The sequence below is a fragment of the Engraulis encrasicolus genome, chromosome 10, assembly GCF_034702125.1.
Source record: "Engraulis encrasicolus isolate BLACKSEA-1 chromosome 10, IST_EnEncr_1.0, whole genome shotgun sequence".
Taxonomy (NCBI): Eukaryota; Metazoa; Chordata; class Actinopteri; order Clupeiformes; family Engraulidae; genus Engraulis; species Engraulis encrasicolus.
The window spans coordinates 21,308,187-21,328,637 of NC_085866.1; the positions used below are offsets into that span (position 1 = coordinate 21,308,187).

The 20,451-nt window shown below is 44.8% G+C and overlaps 1 protein-coding gene across 1 annotated transcript in view; it reads right to left on the bottom strand.

Moving 5' to 3' along the window:
• slc16a4 (solute carrier family 16 member 4) overlaps positions 1–20,451 on the bottom strand; it is a 48,090-nt gene that overhangs the window by 9,585 nt on the left and 18,054 nt on the right. Inside the window, exons 6-9 of the mRNA XM_063209638.1 lie at positions 19,523–19,666; positions 19,055–19,216; positions 15,823–16,542; positions 7,965–8,176 (exon numbers count right to left, since the gene is read on the bottom strand). Coding sequence (XP_063065708.1) covers positions 7,965–8,176; positions 15,823–16,542; positions 19,055–19,216; positions 19,523–19,666 — 1,238 coding nt within the window. The remainder of the gene's footprint in view (positions 1–7,964; positions 8,177–15,822; positions 16,543–19,054; positions 19,217–19,522; positions 19,667–20,451) is intronic.

Sequence of the window (20,451 nt, forward strand, 5' to 3'; positions counted from 1 at the left end):
CGGCCGTTCGAGTGCGAATGCGTGTGTGTGTGTGTGTGTGTGTGTGCGTGTGCTTGCGTGCCTGTGTGTGTGTGTGCGGCCGTTCGAGTGCGTGTGTGTGTATGCGTGTGTGTGCGTGCGTGCGTGTGTGTGTGTGTGTGTGTGTGTGTGTGTGTTTGTGTGTGTGTGTGTGCGCGGCCGTTCGAGTGCGAATGCGTGTGTGTGTGTGCGTGTGCTTGCGTGCCTGTGTGTGTGTGTGTGTGTGCGCGGCCGTTCGAGTGCGTGTGTGTGTATGCGTGTGTGTGCGTGCGTGTGTGTGTGTGTGTGTGTGTGTGTGTGTGTGTGTGTTTGTGTGTGTGTGTGTGCGCGGCCGTTCGAGTGCGAATGCGTGTGTGTGTGTGTGTGTGCGTGTGCTTGCGTGCCTGTGTGTGTGTGTGTGTGTGTGTGTGCGTGCGTGCGTGTGTGTGTGTATGCGTGTGCGTGCGTGCGTGCGCGCGTGCGCGTGAGTGCATGCGTGTGTGTGTGTGTGTGTGTGTGTGTGTGTGTGTGTGTGTGTGTGTGCTTCTGTAACCTCTTGTCCTGTCACAGGTGTGGTCTCTGGAGGGACAACAGGAAAGTGTCTGAAGTGGAGGGACAACCTCAACACGTGGGAAACCTCTACTGTAGTAATTGCGAGCCTTATGCAACTGTACACCTCCCCGCTCTTCTCTTCCTATAGATGACTAGAAATGCACCCAGAGAGTGCAGACCTCCACCAAGGAAGCTGTTTGATAGAACGTTTGAGTATGTTACACACCCTAGATTTTTTTCAAGTCTTTTTGCCATGTTTTTGTGAAGTTAGAAACTGGAATGTCAAAATGTGCCCCTATCCCACAATGGTGAAGAATATATATTTTTTTAATTCCTGGATCCAGATCGTGATCCGGATCGCCCCCAAAATGTTTTCACTTGTTCCTTTCGTCATTTCCAACAACTGCACAAGTTGTACCATTTATTGTTGTGTCAATGGACAGTTAGAAGACTGTTAGAGCAACACACTGGTAAACCTCTGCTACTGAATCCGCACACTGTTGCTGCTCACCTGACGAAAACCGCCTGAGGTCGAAACGTTGTGTTCAATAAATCGGTGAGCAGCGACAGTGTGCAGATTTTCCTTTCTTCTTTTACGCATGTTTGTTTGATCCAGCACCTGTTTTAGTGGATGTGCGCGCATCACGTACACTACTTTTAAACCTCTGCTACTGACCTACTTGAGGATGCATCACAGACCTTTAAAAAATGTCTGGCTGTGCGCCAGGAATACGCTTGTCATCACATAACAAGCATAAATATCATACTCAAACATTCTATGTCACATTTAAGAATGATGTGCCGTGACAGTGGCACTAGTTGGTTGAATTGTTTACGTGTTGAACCGGTTTCGACAATGGATATGCTCTGTAACATCTTGATGTCCCCGCTCTGCTCCACTTCACTTCAACAGCAGCTGACAGAGATATTGAAGTAGTCCTTCAACACACTACACATACAGTTGGCACCGCAGGTGCTTAAGGTTGAGCCCCGAGGCCATAACCTACTTAATAGAAATGCGTCAGGAGTGCCTTCACCCAAAATCTCTGTTGGTGACAATGCTAGCCACTATGCTGGTTACAATGCAACCACCAATTGCCAAACTAATTACAGTAGTTTATGAAAGCCGAAAAAAAGCCTTATTGGGAAACTCCAACTCCCATTGTCATTGTGACACAGCACTCCACAGCACGTAAGTGAACACTGCACACTTCACACAACAAAATTGCATTTATGCCTCACCCGTGCAAGGGGGCAGCCCTCAATGGCACCCCAAGGGAGCAGTGCGGCAGGACGTTACCATGCTCAGGGTACCTCAGTCATGGAGGAGGATGAGGGAGACCACTGGTTAATCACTCCCCCCACCAATCTGGCAGGTAGGGAGTCGAACCAGCAACCTTTGGGCTACCAGTCTGATGCTCTAACTGCTTACCCATGACTGCCCATCAATTGGCTAGCAACGTGTACATGTTGTGAAACACGTTCCAGTACCTAGCAAGTGCAGTGATGATTTTATTAAGCCATAATCACCTTTGAATACGTTTCAAACTGGATATTGTTTAAATGTATATTGTTTTGGACAAGAGCTCTTCAATTGTACTACCATTATGTTCTGCAAAACAGAAGTGAGTACACCCTTACTCAATGACACCTTCTCCGAATGTGTTACTTTTTATAGTTACCCATTAGGTCACAATGAAAGTATTTACCAACTTTAATCACTTGTGATTTTGACCTCAGCTGTAAACACCACAAACCTGTCCCATGCCCTGGCAGGCTACAACATGCTCTCATCAAGAAAATTAAGACAAATTGTCCTGCTGTCATGTGAAGTGAACCATTTGGAAGAAGGGACATGTGTTTACAACATCTCAGATTACTGCTAAGAAAACACACTCACACAATGCTGTGGATGATTGACATTGCTTTGCTATCACCACAAGCGGCTACGACATTGGTAATTACACAAAATGCTAAAACTTCCATTGACAATAAGGTTAATAAGTGTTCTGCAAATGTGAATCATGTCACCAACCAATACAACTTCCTGTACCTACCCTGCTCACAACTTGTCACAACCAGTGCTGGGAAAGTTACTTTGAAAAAGTAACTAATTACAAGTATCAGTTACTTCTCCAAAAAGTAATTGCGTTAGTAACTGCATTACTTCACCATAAAAGTAACTAGTTACCAGGAAAATTATTTTTTTGCGTTACTTTTTTTCCCTTAAAATGTAAAAGAAACGAAAGAACAGTTAAATGGGGTTTTCATCCTTGTTCTGTGATATTATTTTGGCTGTGATGTTATTTTTGCTTAAGATGCTACTATCAAATATCTTCATGACCTAGGCCTATTATCAGTGATGAATGTTAATCCAATTCTTCACAACGTATTTAGGGATGTGATTTCTCTTCCACAAGATGGATGCTACTGCTACTGCTACTACTCCGACCCCACAGTGGATAGGGGAGACATGGTTTCAACCACATACCTGGCAATTATTTTCCTGAGCTCACTCGTGTCCTGAGAAATCAGGTTTGGCTTGCCTCTGTCTCCCTTTTCGCTGTAGCTGAAACTAGACGTGGAGGGGGGGGGGGCACCATGCGAAGTTGAGAGGTGCTCAGTGAAATTAGAGTCGCTCGTTACGGACATAACTTTGTCTCCAATGCACATATACTTTGGATATAAACATTATTGCATTTGACTGCAAATGATTCCCGTATTTACTGTTGGAACATGCAACCTCGCGGCTTTACTGCCGTTGTATCTTCTATACTTTATGCGCTCCCTGCACTGTGTGTAGAATGACCTGTGTTTACGCGCGTGAGAGCAAGATAGCCGACACCCCGTCCACTTAACACCTTTTAGCAAATCATATTCAGCTATTTTGCCTGCAAAGGGTGAATGCCTGCAAAGGGTGAATGTGAGCATATTAAAAGCCGGCTTGGTACAGATTTATGCGGCGTTGCCATTTGCTCCTTGATTATGGAGTTATGGATAAAGTAATTAAGTAATTATTTCGTTACTCAAAATGAGGCTCCGTTAGTAACGGCGTTATACTCTAACGCCATTACTCCCAGTACTGGTCACAACCCACAACTTCAGTCAGTGTCCAGGAAAAACATACATATCATCAAACGTTAAAACCAGGACAATCAGGTAGAACCAGGACAGGTGGCAACACTACCATAGGTAGCAAAAAGTTTTGGTGAAGGCAAAGCAAATGTTGTGCAAAGTGTGTGCTAGATTTTGTAACTTGTCCTGTCTTGCACTTTGATGTCAGTCTGTAAATGTCAGTCCTGTGTACGTCTATGGCCTTCATGGTATAAAGAAAGAAACGTAATTTCAATTTCCTTGTATGACCTGTGCATATGAAGAAACTGACAATAAAAGCTGACTTGACTTGACTTGACTAGATCCTTGGGACAGCAAAGATCCCTTGGTGACAGGTGGTGCAGATTCCTGAAGGTCGATTGCTGCCTTCAGCAACGTGTCATGCAACACCCTCCACCTGGGCAGGTCAGGTCAGAGGTCAGAGATCACTCACCTAGCAACCCTGCAGGCTCAATATCACTTAACCCATTTCATCCTAAGGCACCTGCAAAAAAGGCCTGCTTAATGCCTTTAAGGAAAAGGTGCCCTCTTCCTATTAAAAACTAAATATCTCGGCCTCCGAAGCACATAAAAAACATGAAATGAGTTGTATTTAAAAGCTAAGACCCTCATCTTGCATTAGAATATGTTCATTCAGTTTTAACATATCCACATTTCTAATAAAAAAAGCTAAAATCTCCGAATGCAGCATACAATGTTCCAGTGTGCATTACAAAGCTCAGAAAAAGGCTTTGGTGATCTATTCATAACCAAATTTATCAATCTATTCATGTTACCAATCTATTCATGTTTGATCTTTCTCATCTATGATGAGTGAATCATCGTTTTGGTTAAATGCTGCTTCACACAACTCTATTTGCCCATGTTTGAATCATGACTACACTGCGGGACAAACCCCACCATCTGAACAGCTTCAGAGCACGGCTCCATCAAAGGGTTAACTTTGTAGAAGACCGACAAAGGGCTTCTAAAGAACACTGGCAACATTTCTGGCACATTCCTGGAACAAATAACAGCAATAAATATTTATTATAGGTTCCAACAAGTTTGACCTGACAGACAAGGACGACTGCAGTAGTAAAAACATAAAGTGGTAAGGAGGAGGGTGGAGATGATTCAGATGATTCAATGATTCAGACTTTTGGAAGAGGAAACCAACGCACACCAGAGGTTTCGAGGTGCAGGTAGTCGGTGCAAGATCACTTTCTGAGAGGAGGATACCGCACACTCTTGTCCATCGTGCATAATTTTATTTACAGAAACAACGTTTCGGCCGTGTGGCCTTTCTCAAATTTGAGTCTGATTCAGAGTGTCAGAGTTAGACATATAGATAGTCAGAGATGCATTTGGTCTTATCCAGGGCTCTAAATTAACTTTTTTCAGCACTAGCCAAAATGGTTTGTAAATGTTAATCTTACTAGCCAAACACACACTCACTAATGGATAAAAGTGGCTAGTAAGGTGGGCTTTTCTACCTGCCAAATTGAAATTTCACCAACATTTGGATGATAGGCTGCTGTTAATTTAGAGCACTGGTCTTAATGTACCCACTTTGGTTTCGATGCATTGCAGCATGCCAGTTTTAGCAATAGGCAATTGACTAGAAAAGCACCGAAATTCAAGAGGGTCCCATGTCTGTATTTCGCCTAGGTCATGGTAGTGCTGCTGCATGCTGCTGCATTCTGAACAAGGGTGTTAGTGATAGTACATTTTCGGAAGTTAGACATAGAGTTAAAACAATGCATGATTATGTGTACCTCTATTGCTGAGCCATTTACCCAACCTGCTAAGCATGGTTATCATCACTTCTGCCAAACATTAGGTAGGTCAGCAAGTTAATGATGGCCAAAGCCTTAGGACTAGTAGCAAAGAGACAACAACACAGGTCTACGGCAGAAGAGGAAGAATAAACAGTACTTAAGTACTAATGGCAGTGTGTGTGTGCGTGTGTGTGTGCACGCGTGTGCATACATGAGTGTGTGTGTGTGTGTGTGTTTGTTGTGTAATGGTGAGTTTGGAGGTCATCTCAGTTTAGGGATGCGGATCAGTAACTGAACGTTTAAGGAAGTGTTTGTATTGGCTGGCTTTGGCCAATGTATATGCAACAGAGCATGGCAACCCGACCGAAGCCCGACGGGCCGGGTCGGAACCCGACGGGCCGGGCCGGACTCGGACAAAAAAAATAGAATATCTGTCGGACTCGGGTCGGGCTCGGGCTTGAACCAAACAGACATTGTGAAAATTGTAAGCAATCAGAGGAAACGTTTCAGTTCATGCAAACGGCAGTGGCAACATGGACGCTCACTCCCAGTCAGCCGAGCAGGAATGCCGAGTCAACTTGCTTTCTTAATAAGCGCCAAATACAGTTGTCAGTGAACGCGTGGTCTTTTGTTGTAGGCCTAGTGTAGGCCATGTTTTAGCATGCCTTCGGTGCTGTCTTAAATGTTGAACATAAAATGACGAAGTTTGTCACTGCATTGCTCGCCAAGGATTACATTTCCAGCAAGGGGTAGCAAGGAGCATAATATGGATTAAAGAAGACGCACACGCTACGTGGAGTTGCCTAAGGTAGGGGCGAAGAGGTTTCCTGTTACTACTTTGTCCGCTGTGACATTTCATGTCCTTCACGTAGGTTCTTAATTCTTGTCACTTTTACTGTAGCCTACAGTTGTAACTATGCGCGTGCAACCTTTCCTGATTTTATATTGACCGCATGGACATCAGGGGAAATGACATTCTCTTGGAGGGCCGAACAGGCTACTGTTCTTCGGGGTGAACTTATAGCCCATCCTTCTTAACGACAAGGAGTGGCATCTTCACCGGCTCGCGGGGATTTATTTGCACTAACAGTAACGTAAGAAATGCGTCCATAGCCGCGCTGACTGCATCCAAACCGTATTCGTTAGTTTTCGCCTTTCTTATCCTCTCACGCCCCTCCCATGCATTTGATCACAGCACCCAACATCTCTGGTCTAACCGAAAGAAACATAAGGTGCGCTGTCACATGTATGCCTGTGTTTATACTTACTATGCGTGCGTAACTAAATTAGGCTACAGCAAATTGCCTCATCCTAGTTGCCTATCCTGGCTATTTATCACGTGCTATTTTGAGTATGAAGGAGGCCACATAGAAAATATTGCTTGCGCACAGGTTCTGTTGTTATTACAGTGGTCTCGGGCTTCGGACGGGTTCGGACACAAACATTTTAATTAGTCTCGGGCTCGGGTCGGGGTTGATCACTTTTCTGTCGGCTGAGGGCCGGGCTCGGACAGAAAAAACCGGCCCGAGCCACGCTCTAATATGCAAGGCCTGAAAGGTGTTCATGTTGCAGAGAGATGACCATCATCAAATGGGGCCAGTGTCTATGTCTCTTACTGTTACAAAAATGTAGGCCAACACAATATTAACAAGTGAAGACTTAAGCCCTTTGATGTATGCATTACATTTAAAAGTGTCAAATACTGTATTAGCAAAAGGCTATCGACCCAGTGAAGTCAAAAGACCTAAATAGCTAACGGGACTTCTTTTTGGGGCTTGAAAACGACAATACATTTTCAAGCTTTCAAGCTACAAAAAGAAGTCCAGCTGCCTAAAACGTAACTTTCATTATCTCATAAAATTAGATGTCAGCCCAGCGATGTATGGGTCCAACGATAAACGTATTACTCTTGTGATGTATCGGCCCAGTGAGATATCACAGTGCAGTGATGTATTGGCGCCAATATCAATGCAGTGATGTATCACCTCAGTGAATAACATATTATCCAAGTGATGCATTGGCCCGATGATATACGTATTAGCATAGTGACGTATTGGCCAGGGCTTGACACTAGCACCTTTCAACTGGCCAAATGCTGGTAAGACTTGGCTAGTAACAATTTCAGTCTCACTAGTCACTTTGACAGGTAACTTATTCTTTGGTGTGACAAATCACAGTAGTTGCTGCAATTAATTGCTGCAAGAATATTCTACAGAAAAAACGGAGAATAAAGCTCTGGTTAGCAGAAAGACTAAATAGCTAGTGACCAGGGAAAACCACTAATAGCTACAGTGGCCAGTGATCATAAAAGTTAACGTCAAGCCCTGATGTTGGCCCAGTGAGATATCACAGTGCAGTGCTGTATCGGGCCAATACTCGGGCAGAAGGCTTCGGCGTTCCGTTTAGTATTGTGAAGGTCTTCTTTGGTTAGACGTAACTTAGAAATGTTCGATGAAATCCAAGGCACTCTTCGTCTTCATTAAAAAGCTTTTACCGGTAATTAAACGTAGCTAGTTGATATTTGAACTAATCTTGACTCACCAGCACGGGCAGCAGCAGTGCCATGTATCCTCCGCAGAATATGGCGAAGAAGACGGCGTAGACCATCAGCAGGATGTAGGAGGTTGCCAGGGGCGACAGTAGGTTCACCACTCCGCAGAGGATCAGGTAGGCCTTGTGGTAGTGGTACTTGTGCACATAGTTCCGGTCCGCCAACCAGCCGGAGCCCAGCTGCGCCATGGTCTCTGTGATTCCTACGACAAAAGAAAGATCAGATTAGATTTTAGAGCAGATTAGATACTACTTTATTGTCTGTTACACATGAAACAGAACATTGTCTTTGGCGTGGCTTCAGTGATTCTCACAGACATTAGGTCTGAGACGTGACAAAACAGGACAAAAACAAGACAATACATGCATGCTGAGACTGGACAGCTCATCTCTTGTTCAGTATCACTGCAATTTCACACCCCTTATTAACTTATTCTTGTGTTTTTGACAATCAAACTGACTTTAAAGTCGACTTTGATACCCTTGAAAATTGACCATTTCTATCATTCCATCAATAAAATAAACAGAGAAGTTTGAATAGGCGGGTTGTCAGTCAAGTCATGTGAATGACAGACAATCCACTTCCAACCTGAAGGATGACCAAAGCTGCTTGCTTTAAAAGGTTTTTCCATGTCTGGTCTGGTGATTGGAGTTTACTCACTTCAGAAGCGAACATTAACATTAAGCACAGGAAATGCAGGCATTAATAATGCACACATACCTGAGTGGGTGTATTATAAATACATTATAAATGTAGCTGGAAGGAAAAGGGCCTTGCCACATCAACATGCAGTACTGTAGTGGGCTGCTCTGTGATTTCCAGCCTTATGAGATGGTAGGCCTACATTCCAGAGGCAACCCTACTCGATGTGTATGTGTATGTATGTATGTGCGTGTGTGTGTGTGTGTGTGTGTGTGTGTGTGTGTGTGTGTGTGTGCGTTTGTGTGTGTGTGTGTACTCTACTTTAAAAAAAAAAAAACCTTAGGCGTCAAACACACCAAAGCCGAATGGAACAGACGCGAGACTGTCACGGTCTTTCTGCTTATTTTCGGCCGTTTCCGCGCCGCTAACGCCCGACTACCGCTGGTTGGTGTGTAAGGACAGATATGTTTCCATGTATTTTCACCGACGCCGGTAAAAATCACATCCGTCACGCGACGCTTTACCGCCCTGGTGTGTAAGACCCCTACCCCTTCTTTGCATCTGCACTTGTTGTTCTGTATATTTCCTGCGCATTTTGTATCTGCTAGCAATGTTGGCTATGATTATGTCCTCTTTTGAAGGTCGCTTTGGTATAAAGCGTCTGCCAAATGCAATGTAATGTAATGTAATAATGTAATAACTCTAGGATCACCTGGGGCTCCAAGCTAAATGTTAATGGAGTGAATATTTTAAAGAAATTTGTCACTACTGTATATGTATATTACATTGCATTATCTTACATTACACTTTTATCCAAAGCGACTTACAGTTATTACTTTTTCAAGGTATTGGTTACATGTCAATGGAGTGAATATTTGAAAGAAATGTGTCACTACTGTAGTAAAGTGTGAGCTGTCATTCACCATCCAGGGGCTTGGGGGCTCCAAGCGTCTGCCTGCCTAGTCCAGTGACAACATGTGCCTCTGGTACTTTCGAGATGGGCCGAGAAAAGGACATCTTACTGCTGAACAACTACATGTTTAAAGAAGAACGTCTGCCAATTTCAACATGCAGTCACCAGTGTTGTCATATGTGTCTGATCAAATCCAGCCCAAAAAGTACTCAAAAACCGCCACTCAAAAAGGCGCTAAATACCGCCCAATTTCAACAAACTGCCATTGATTTCTATGGGCATAAAACTGCAGAAAAGAATGCCAAATTGAAGATTTTTCCCGTTTTTACCCGCAGACGACCATACCAAGTAGCCCAATTGGGCGGGTAACCGCCCAATCTGGCAACACTGGCAGTTACACTGACCCTGTAATGGGGGCATGGGTTTGTTGACATTTTTAACTAGAACCACACAGAGAGTGCAAACCTCCGCCAATGCCATGGGGCTACACCCTAATTTCTTTCATTTCAATTCTTTCTGCCTTGTTTTTGTGAAGCAATCTTGCAATGGTGGTGAATCTTTTTTTTTATCCTGGATCTGGACTGTCATTGGGATCGCCACCAAAATTGAATCACTTGTTCCTCTTGTAATTTCCAAAAAATCCACAACATTTCTTCAAAGTCCGTTCAGAACTTTTTGAGTTATCCTGCAGACAGACAGACAGACAGACAGACAGACAGACAGACAAACCATCTCGACCGGAAAGTGAAAGCCGTGAAAGCCCAACTGGGAAACTCCAACTCCCACACTGCACACAACAAAATTGCATTTTGTTTACATTTTTTACAAACCCGTGCCCCCATTACAATGGCCAGGATCTCGAAAAGGGCTGAACAAAACAATGCTGCATTGTCGGGTACTGTCGAGTCTGTATGTACAAAATTGGACATAATGTCATGAAATACTACACAGACATACCACATACTCATCAGAATTAGACGATAAACACCTCACACCACATGCCCCCCTCAGACATAGTTTGCATGTTTTTAAATGACAGTCCGAAGTTCAACGTGGCCTTCTCAAAGAAAATGACAAGTTGAGAACAACAGTGTGCTGTGCGTGTGTAGGTGTGTGCCGTGTGTGTGTGTGTGTGTGTGTGTGTGTGTGTGTGTGTGTGTGTGTGTGTGTGTGTGTTTGCTGTGTGTGTGTGTGTGTATGTGTGTGCTGTGTGTGTGTGTGTGCTGTGCATGTGCGTGTGTGTGTTTGCGTGTGAGGCGCGGGGAGCTTAATTATTTCAGCATGCCCTTGTTGTTGTAAGTCCATTGGTCCCCTCCTCAGCCCCCATGCGGCTTGCTGTTCCGCTGGCCAGGAGGGTTGCCAGATGAGACTGATGATTTCCAGTCCAAAAATGCTCAAAACCCGCATAGAAGCACAAAATCCAGCCCAATTCTATTGATTGGCACAAATGTTTTTTTTCTGCTAAATGCCATTTTTACCTGCACACGGCCATCCTAAGCAGCCCAATTGGGCGGGAAACAGCCCAATCTGGCAACACAGTGGCCAGGAGGGAGGATATGGTAACGCTATACGGCTGCAGCACCAGCACCAACTACTGTACTGTATGGAGAGCAGTGTTGCCAGATTGGGTGGTAACACACCCAATTGGGCTGCTTGGGATGGCCGTGTATGGCGGGTAAAAATCAGTCAAAAGCAGGCATTGGGCGGGTTTTTCCTGTAGATTTACGGTAATAGAAATCAATACAATTTGATTCAAATTGGGGCGGGATTAAGTGGCTTCCGGGCGACTTTTGAGCATCATTTGGGCTGGAAATGGTCCGACACATCTGGCAACCCTGATGGAGAGAAGTTAGATATTGATCATTGCAGGAGGGGAAAAGAGCTGCAGGCTGCAGCACTGTCCAGTCCACACAGTGGATGGATCAATGAAATAAACAGCTCACCGGCGTAGAGGGGGTCTGATCGATACATCTCATTTGAGCCACCGCTGAGAAGCTGATATTGGTGATGAGGCACAGAAATGTTTTACATGTTGGCGATAATTAAAGATGGCCTCTCAACGTCATTTGATTAATATTGCTGTGTTCCCCATTGTTATTGAATGTGTTACGCGTTGGTCCTGTTTTAAAAAACGTTCTGGTTGCTTTGTTTCAAGCCGCTTTTGCAAGCCAGCAAGGTGGCTTGAGGAGAAACGAGAGGGTGTTCCGTGTTTCTCGTGGAAATGCGTCTCTGATTGGCTCACTCTTCCAACTCTTGTGGAAATGCGTCTCTGATTGGCTCAGTCCTCCTGTTCTTGGAGAGAATGTAATGGGAAACAGAGTCGCCACTTCCCCGGGTGGTACTGCACTATAGGGGCGCCAACGGAGGCGTGCATGCTCCATTCAGGGCTGTGCTCTTTCGACAGCGACCCCTAGGCGAGCTGCAGGCACAGAGCAACCAGAGTGGGCTTGCTCTATGGATGAGGCTTTGTGCTGTGTGTGTACCTGAGAGTAGCAACCAGCTGATAGCTAAGCTAAGCTAGATTTCGGGCCACCAGACGTTGCTTGTATTGAAAACAAGCAGAAAAAAATGACTCGACATGTTTTTAGAAAAATTGGTCGACATAAACCTTTGTGGCCAAAGCCTTCTTTCGACGTGACGAAACACAGAAAGGCTTTCGTGATTCGCTCGTTTCTCTGTATTATTTATGTCAATTGGGAAACACCGGGAAACACAGCCAGGCGAGGTGAAGCACCGCTATGAGAGCCTTGCAAGTGAGTTTAACTCGGGGTGACCGTCCGATCTTCAAAAGGAGTGAGTAAAACTGTGTTTTATCGGAAGTTGGCCTTTAAGTCATTTTCGCGATACACATATCGCCACTCTTGATATCGTGATTTCGATACGTTTTCGATTTATTGTGCTGCCTTAATCTTTTATATCTCATATCTCTTCCGTCGCTCCCAAATCTTTATTATTTTCTAATCTAAAGCAATTCGAGGCCTGAAAGTGAGCCCCGTGTGTCCCATGTGACCTCCCATGTGGCTTCCAATGTGACGTCCCACAAGAAGTACTGCATGTGCCACAGGATGTACAGTATGGGGATGTGTTGGGGTGTGGTGTGGTGTGTGTGTGTGTGTGTGTGTGTGTGTGTGTGTGTGTGTGTGTGTGTGTGTGTGTGTGTGTGTGTGTGTGTGTGTGTGTGTGTGTATCTAGTGCGGTGCGAGATGGCGAAACAGCTGTCTGTTGTTTGTGTATCCTCGGCCAGACAACCAGAGGGGGCCTCTCGTGGTGTGGCGTGTTCCCCGTCGAGCGCAGAGACAACTGGGCAGCTTGTTTGTGTGTTTAAATCCCAGCAGGTCCGTCACCGATTGCAGCTGGTCCCATTGAGGCAGCGCCACATAATGTGTCTCTTCCAGGCAAGTCTCTTTAAAAGAGAGCACCACGGTTGGCTCCTTTGAAGAGCCCTCGTCTTTTAGGCCCCCTTTGACACGTCATGTATCTCCATGAGGCTCTTCCAAACGCCACACACAGAGACTAGCCATAGGGTCTATGGGGGCCCTCATTAAATTGCGTCTTAACAGACATCTCTGGACTCAAGATAGAGGTTTTTTTTGTTTTTTTTTAAAGGATGTCGTCTATGTATGTGTCCAACTGGTATTAGCAAATAGAACAAATTATGCCCATCACACTTTTTTTAAATAGAATGTCCACCATGTCCAATTTTCCCTGCCCACTCATTAAAATACAAGCTGTTGTTTGGCTGGCCCCGGGCCCTTCTCCTTTGTGTGCCAGCATGTCCTGCCTCAGTGAGCCGAACCCCGAGGCACCACAATATCAGGCACTTCAAACTTGTGAGCGAGCAAAAAAAAAAAGAAAGAAAAAAAAAGGGAAAACAATTTGGGAAGTCCTTCTGTCACCACAGCAGCGACTCACTCTACTCGGCGAGCCGTTGCCTAGCGACCCCCTGGCTTGGCCAACTCTGGGTTGTCACGAGAGCCCATTTGTAGGGGGCCCTGGATGATGGGGGCCAGTCACCCTGTCGCGGCTCAAAAGAGCCTTTTGAATTTGGAGAGGGAGGAAGGTGGTGTGCGGTGGTGGTGGAGGGGGAGCGGGGGTGGGAAGGTTTTGGCGGGTGTTAGAAATGAGTTGGTGTTGGACGGATTTAGTCAACATACTGCCATTATTATCACAGCATATGAAGGAGCAGGTCCTGAAGGCTAGTAGTAAAGGCATCTTGAGGATTTCGCCGTAGTGCAAAATATCCCATACTTCCCTCTTCTGAGAAGGCTTTTAAACCCATTATGCAAAATGTATGACCAGATTGACCGACACTGTATATTGAATGATATGAATTCAATTTTCTTGATCGGCTAGCCCGGGTAGCACAGCACAGTCCAACACAACTCATCACTCATAGGAATGTTTTACAGACCTGTAGTTTGTCAACGTCTTCCTCCCCACCCCCACCCCCAGCTGGTTACATTGCTTCCTCTCGTCACAGTGCCTCGTGCAGACCTTAGACATGTTGTGTGTGTACAAGTATGTGTGTATTGTACAGAGAGTGTCTACGAGCCTTTTTTTCCTTCTCCTCGCTTGTTTTCATATGATGTGGCTTCATCAATGGGATACTTCTGAACCCAACAGCCCTGGCCAGTGGGCTAAAGTTCAGCTTTTATGTAAGAACGTTTTATTACATAAGACTGCAGATTCTCAGAGGCTCACAAATAATTAATGCACAAAAGTTGACTGGGGACTTTTTTTTGCATCACTCTCAGAGGCTCAATGAAACGTACAGTATGTGATGCTGTGGTATGCTTTAGGCTACTCAATGAACTCTATGACCATAAAAATTACCACCAGATTATTGATTAAAAAATCACAAGCTAGTGTATATTTCAGGCAATAGTGTGACAAAAGTTGACTGGGGACCTTTTTCTTGCATCTCTCTCAGAGGCTCAACGAAACGTATAGTATGTGATGCTATGGTAGTGTATGTTTTCGGGCTAAGATGGCAGAAAAGAAAGATCAACTCAATGACCCCATAACAATTAACACCAGGTTATTGATTAAAAAGAATCAGTAGTAGTGTACAGTAGTGTATATTTCAGGCAATAGTGTGACATTTCGGTGTCTATACTTATGGAACTCTCTCTCTCTCTCTCTCTCTCTCTCTCTCTCTCTCTCTCTCTCTCTCTCTCTCTCTCTCTCTCTATCTCTATCTCTTTCACACACTCTCTCTCTCACACACACACACACACACACACACACACACACAAACACTTCACAAACACTACTGTATACCGCACACTGCATTTGCATGCTTGAAAAGTCTCCACTTCACACACACTCAGACTGCACGCCACATTCTTCATAGGCTAGCTAATCCACCAATGAGAGTCTACCACACTGCCTCGTGATCTGATAATCCATCACATAAGTACACTACAAACAGGAACCGGTTAGTAAATATTACACGCTTGATCTGTTGCTCAAGTGATGATCTAATATGGGCCGTTTCACCTGCCAATATCATTCACCAGCCAACTTTTCTATTCAGGTCAAAAGAAGGACTGAAATTAGGTAATTGGGATGTGGAAACGTGGGGGCGGGGGTGAGCTAATAATTAGGGAGTTTTGTTCTTTGAATCGGGCAGTTGCAGGTTCGAATCCCATATCAAAAATGAAAATAAAGGCCGCGACACCAGGCTCCCGCTTCTCTAACGTTAATGTGACGTTTTGGGCCCTGCTGTGGCCTAATGGTGGGGCACTCATATGCTATGTGGCCGACCAGGGTTCGATTCCCAGCCCGGGTCATTTGCCGACCCCTCCCCGTCTATCTCGCCAATCGCTTCCTGTCCACCTCTCATACTAACCTTTAGTCATTAGTAAAGTCGAAAAAGACCAAAAATTAGTCTTAAATGTGACGTTTTGGGCAGCATGCCCTTCATCAGACCTGGTGTCGCAGACTTAATTTTCAGTTTTCATGTGACTTTGCAAGTCCTGCACCCAATCTTTTTGAGAGGGATGTGCATGTTTTTTTCTTTAATGTACTCGAATCCCATATCATCCATGACTGAAGTGCCTTTGAGTAAGGCAAAGCTTTTCTACTCAAGTTACCTCACTCTGCGGCCATTTTGTCCTTGGGCAATCTATTTTCAGACAAGACCCTCTGAAAATTATTGGGGAAACAGGAGATACAAACTCTTGGATAACTGACGGTTCTGAAAAACATTGCTACTGTAAGTGTATTGCAATATACTGTAATGTCGTGCAACAAAACTGGGGTGCACCCCTGAAAACCTAAGAATCCCTCACCTGCCAATGAGATGATGAACGAGGCGTCCATGGGATCAATCCCAAGATTCCTTGCTCTGGCTGACAGGTGGAAGTACGGGATGAAGTAGGCCAGCTGGCTGAAGACCAGAGACCAGGTGTAGATGCAGAAGAAGGGGTTCTTCAGCAGGGAGAAGTCCAAGGCTTTGGGTTTCGGAGGCGTGTAGTCTTTAGCGACTGGCTTCTCCAGCAGTGACGCACTACCCACCACCACAGCGGAAGAGCCTCCATTTAGCTCCAGTGAATGTCCATCTACTGGCGTCTTGCTGCGATGATCGCTGTCCAGCCCATTTTCCAGCCCGTTCACTCCGTTACTACGGGGCAGCTGTGGGCTAACGTCTGTAATCGTCCCATTGGACCGTCCCAGAGATTTCAACTCCGGGCTGGACGAGGCCCATGACGGGGGAGGGGAGGAAGTGTCTGTTTTGGCAAACCCGTTGGCCAAGGGCGTTGTGGGTGTTGGTATGGGTGTAGTAGTAGGCGTGTGTGTGGAGCCATTCACTCCGTTCGTGAGATGTTCCTTTTCGTGTCCGTTTGAAAGCCCGTTCTGGCTGGCCTTTTTTTGGCTGGAGGGCGAGGACACTGGAGGGGAGGAGGGGGCGGAGGGGGGCGGGGAGGACGCAGGCCTGATGTTGATGGGCCTCAACAGCATCCCGGACGCCACTAGGTTCAGCATGAGTCCCCCCAGGATCAGCAGAGCCCCTGGGGAAAACAGGAGACGAGATGTAACATAGAGTAACGTACAGTAGGGTAGAGTACAGTAGAGTAGAGCAGAGTAGAGCAGAGTAGAGTAGAGTAGATAAGAGTAAAGTAAAGTAGTATAGAGTAGAGTAGAGTAGAGTAGAGTAGAGTTGAGTAGGGTAGAGTAAAGTAGAGTATCGTGGGGGACAGCAGAGTAGGGTAGAATAGAGTAGTGTACAGTAGAGTATGTAGAGTAGAGTAGAGTAGGGAAGGGTAGAGTAAAGTAGGGTACAGTAGAGTAGAGTAGAGTAGAATAGAGTAGAGTAGGGTAGGGTACAGTAGAGTAGAGTAGAGTAGGGTAGTAGTTCTTCTCCATCAAGTAAACACAATCCTTTTCTAAGAGTAGCTTCTCATTATGTTAACCTGATCTTCCCTCCTCTGTCCCCCATCCACGTGCCCCAGGAAAGGTTTGAAACATCACGTCATCAGTGGAGCTTTAATTAATCTGAACTTCTCAGAATGCGAGAGGAAACAGGGGGGAAAGGAATAGACTTGAGGTCTGAATGTCTACAGTACAACTCCCTTCCTCATGGAAGAGTTGAAGTTGGTGATCCCTGTATAGTAGATTTGGTCAATTAATTCAACACTGAGTAGACCAGACTTGGGCAAACTCAGGCCCGGGGGCCACATGCAGCCCGCTGTGATTTTTCATATGGCCCACTGAGCCTGCATCAAAAGTGATAAACTTACCCAGCATTTTCAACATAGCGACTCAAGTCTAGGTCTTGCAAGTTTGAGATTAACCACGTAACATATGCTACTGTATGTACCTACCTAAATAAATACATTTCAATATAATGTGCAGGAATGAAATAGTCATCAAATTATGCCAGCGTATATTATTTTTTATTGTTAACACCTTCAGTCAAAGAGAATTTAAAACTCCGGATTCTCAGTTTTGAATGAGTGTCGATGAAAAACAAACCTCAGTAAGCATTGAATTCACACTACAGAATGTAATCTGTGGTAATCAGCAAACTCCAGCATCAAGCATGTGTCTGGTAACATTGATCACTTCCCTCATTAGACCACTGCTGCAAAATGAAGTTAGGTGACGTAAGTGAGTGAGTAAGTAAGTAAGTTCTAAGTGAAATGTTCTCTGGAAACCTTAAGAAATTCCAGTCACGCAAGGCATCCTTGGTGACATCAATCGTTTCCCAATGCTGTACAATGAACTGTGCCTCTGAACGACATGGAATGATTTAGTACACTCAAGTTCCTTGGAAATAAGGGAAGCCTTTACAAGTTCCATGAAAGGCATCAGCATTTTCTGTGGGTAAGTCAATCACTGCTCAATGCTGTATAATACAGTGCCTTCTAATGCCATGGAATTGTTTGGCAGGTTTGCATGAGGCACTTGTTACTCTTAAATATTCGAACATACACCTCATCAATGATGTCTTGTTTTGCACATCACGTAATATGGGACAGTGAGAAATGTGATTTAAATTCATTGGTATGTCTTTTACATGTGAAACAATTAACAAAGGTCTAAATCCATTTTTGGTGGATTTGATATCTTCTCCTTAATCGATCCCTGCATGTTGTTTGTATTCAGACAACTGTGTCTGCTTATATCCTTCCTCTGCTCTATGCTACACTCTTCTCTTTTAGTCCACCTTGCCACACTTAGGGTTCATACAATTTCTACCCTGTAAATATGCAGAATTATGGTCCCTCCCTATCCATTTAGTGCTATTCGACTCTTTCAGTGTTGAATTACTATAAAACTTTGAGAGTTGAATTTAACATAGTTTTAGATCATATGCAGTATTGCTTTGTAGTTTTACCGTAATTCAACACTCAGATTTGACTTTAAAGGATCAGTTCAGTCAATTTCAATATGCTGTTGTATTGCTCACGCTACCCTTGACTTGTCAGTACCCGGTGATGCCACATTTTTCGGCTAAGCCCTTTCCGAGATATGAGCTAATGGGGGCAGCGTTTGTTAAAAAAAATAAAATAAAATTAATATAGGCCTACTCCAAATATTTTCCCAAAAGGTACCATTGTTTGCTAGTTGTCTGCTGATGTTGTATAACCTTTCAGATGTTTTTGGGAATAAAATAAATAAATAAAATAAATTTAAACAAAACGCTGCCCCCATTACAATGACCAAGATCTCGGAAAAGGCTGAAAAAGAAAAGGAAAAAAAAACTCAGGTAATGACAAGTCCAGGGTAGTGTGAGCATTACAACTGCATGTTGAAATTGACTGAACTGGTCATTTAACTCTACAGCATAAAAATCAAATGGGACCATATATTCTCAGGATAGTGTTGGATTAACACTGCATGTTTTCCTGTGTGAAGTGAAACAGTAAGCCCTTTACTGTTAACCTGCATAACTAAACAGCAAAAGGTTCTCAGGTTTTATACTGTAATTATTATTGTACCCTTTCGCAAACATTTTACTGTGTACCCCAATGTGCCAGGTAGCATAACGTACAGCATATGCTACATATGCCCTCTCACCTTGCCAGGCGTAGTGGTCCAGAAGGACCTGAGTGAAGGGGGCGAGGGCAAAGGTCAGGCCCATCCCTGAGCGGCCAATGGAGTAGGCCGTGGCCAGCCTTTTGCGGAAATATGTCGCCGTGACAACCGAGCTGGCCTGGTACAGGAAAGCAAACCCAATACCTGTTTGGGAACATTATTGTTATTAATTAATTGGTTGATAGACAGACAGACAGACAGGCAGGCAGACAGACAGACAGACAGACAGACAGACAGACAGACAGACAGACAGACAGACAGACAGACAGACAGACAGACAGACAGACAGACAGACAGACAGACAGGCAGACAGACAGATAGATAGATAGATAGATAGATAGATAGATAGATAGATAGATAGATAGATTTAGCAATCGATCAATGTGGCCCATTCTGATATTTAGCAATCGATCAGTAGATTGAAGGGTACATTACATATTGTTAACTTACCCACGATGAGGCCCATGCTGATGTACAGGAAGACGACATGGGTGGCAAATATGCTGATGATGAAGCCTGTGGTGACAAACAGCGCTCCCATGATAGACGTCACCCGGACCCCCAGCTTGGCACACGCCACCGATGCCAGAGGACCTGAACAAAGCACAACAAACAATCCACCTTATAGTCTACAGTCGGTGACAAATGTGAAGTCAGTAGTGGCTAGTGCTCAATCATTCAGAAGGGATATAGGCAGCCTAAAGGCGGACATACACTTTGTGATATTTTCACTCGTGGGTATTAAGGTCCTGCTCACACTGCACGAGGGAATTTCACAATTTAAAAGTTCACATCTTACGACTCACGTCCTCACACTATACGAGCCGACAGTCGGATGCGAGCCAAATGCTCCCACTGTGCGACACAACGGGCATGTTTCCTGGGTCTGCAGAGGAGGGAACATGCGCACCTGAGGTGGAGATGAGGATGCATGTTAGAGCGAATCGCACTGCCCCATTTGTGCATGTGTAGTGTCAAATCGGTTCGTAGCATTGCTTTAACTGTGGGATTTACGCACGAGCCACAACCAGAATTTCAAACCGTTTTGATTTTCCTTCTTCCCTGCGATTGCACGATCGTGAGGCGAAATCGCTTATCGTTACCCCATGTACACTGCACGATGCGAGACTCACGAGTGACCTGCGATTGAGCAAGAAATCGGCCCGACTCTCAAAAAGTCGTGCGAGTGCCAAATCGGGGCAAAATCGGGGCAAAAGTCGCACAGTGTAAGCCCAGCTTTAGCGGTGCGATTTACACACAAGGCACGACCAGGATTTCAAACAGTTTTGATTTTCTAGCGACCCTACGATTGCGCGAGCGTGAGGTGAAATCGCTTGTCGTTACCCCGTGTACACTACACGAGACAAACTCACAATTGA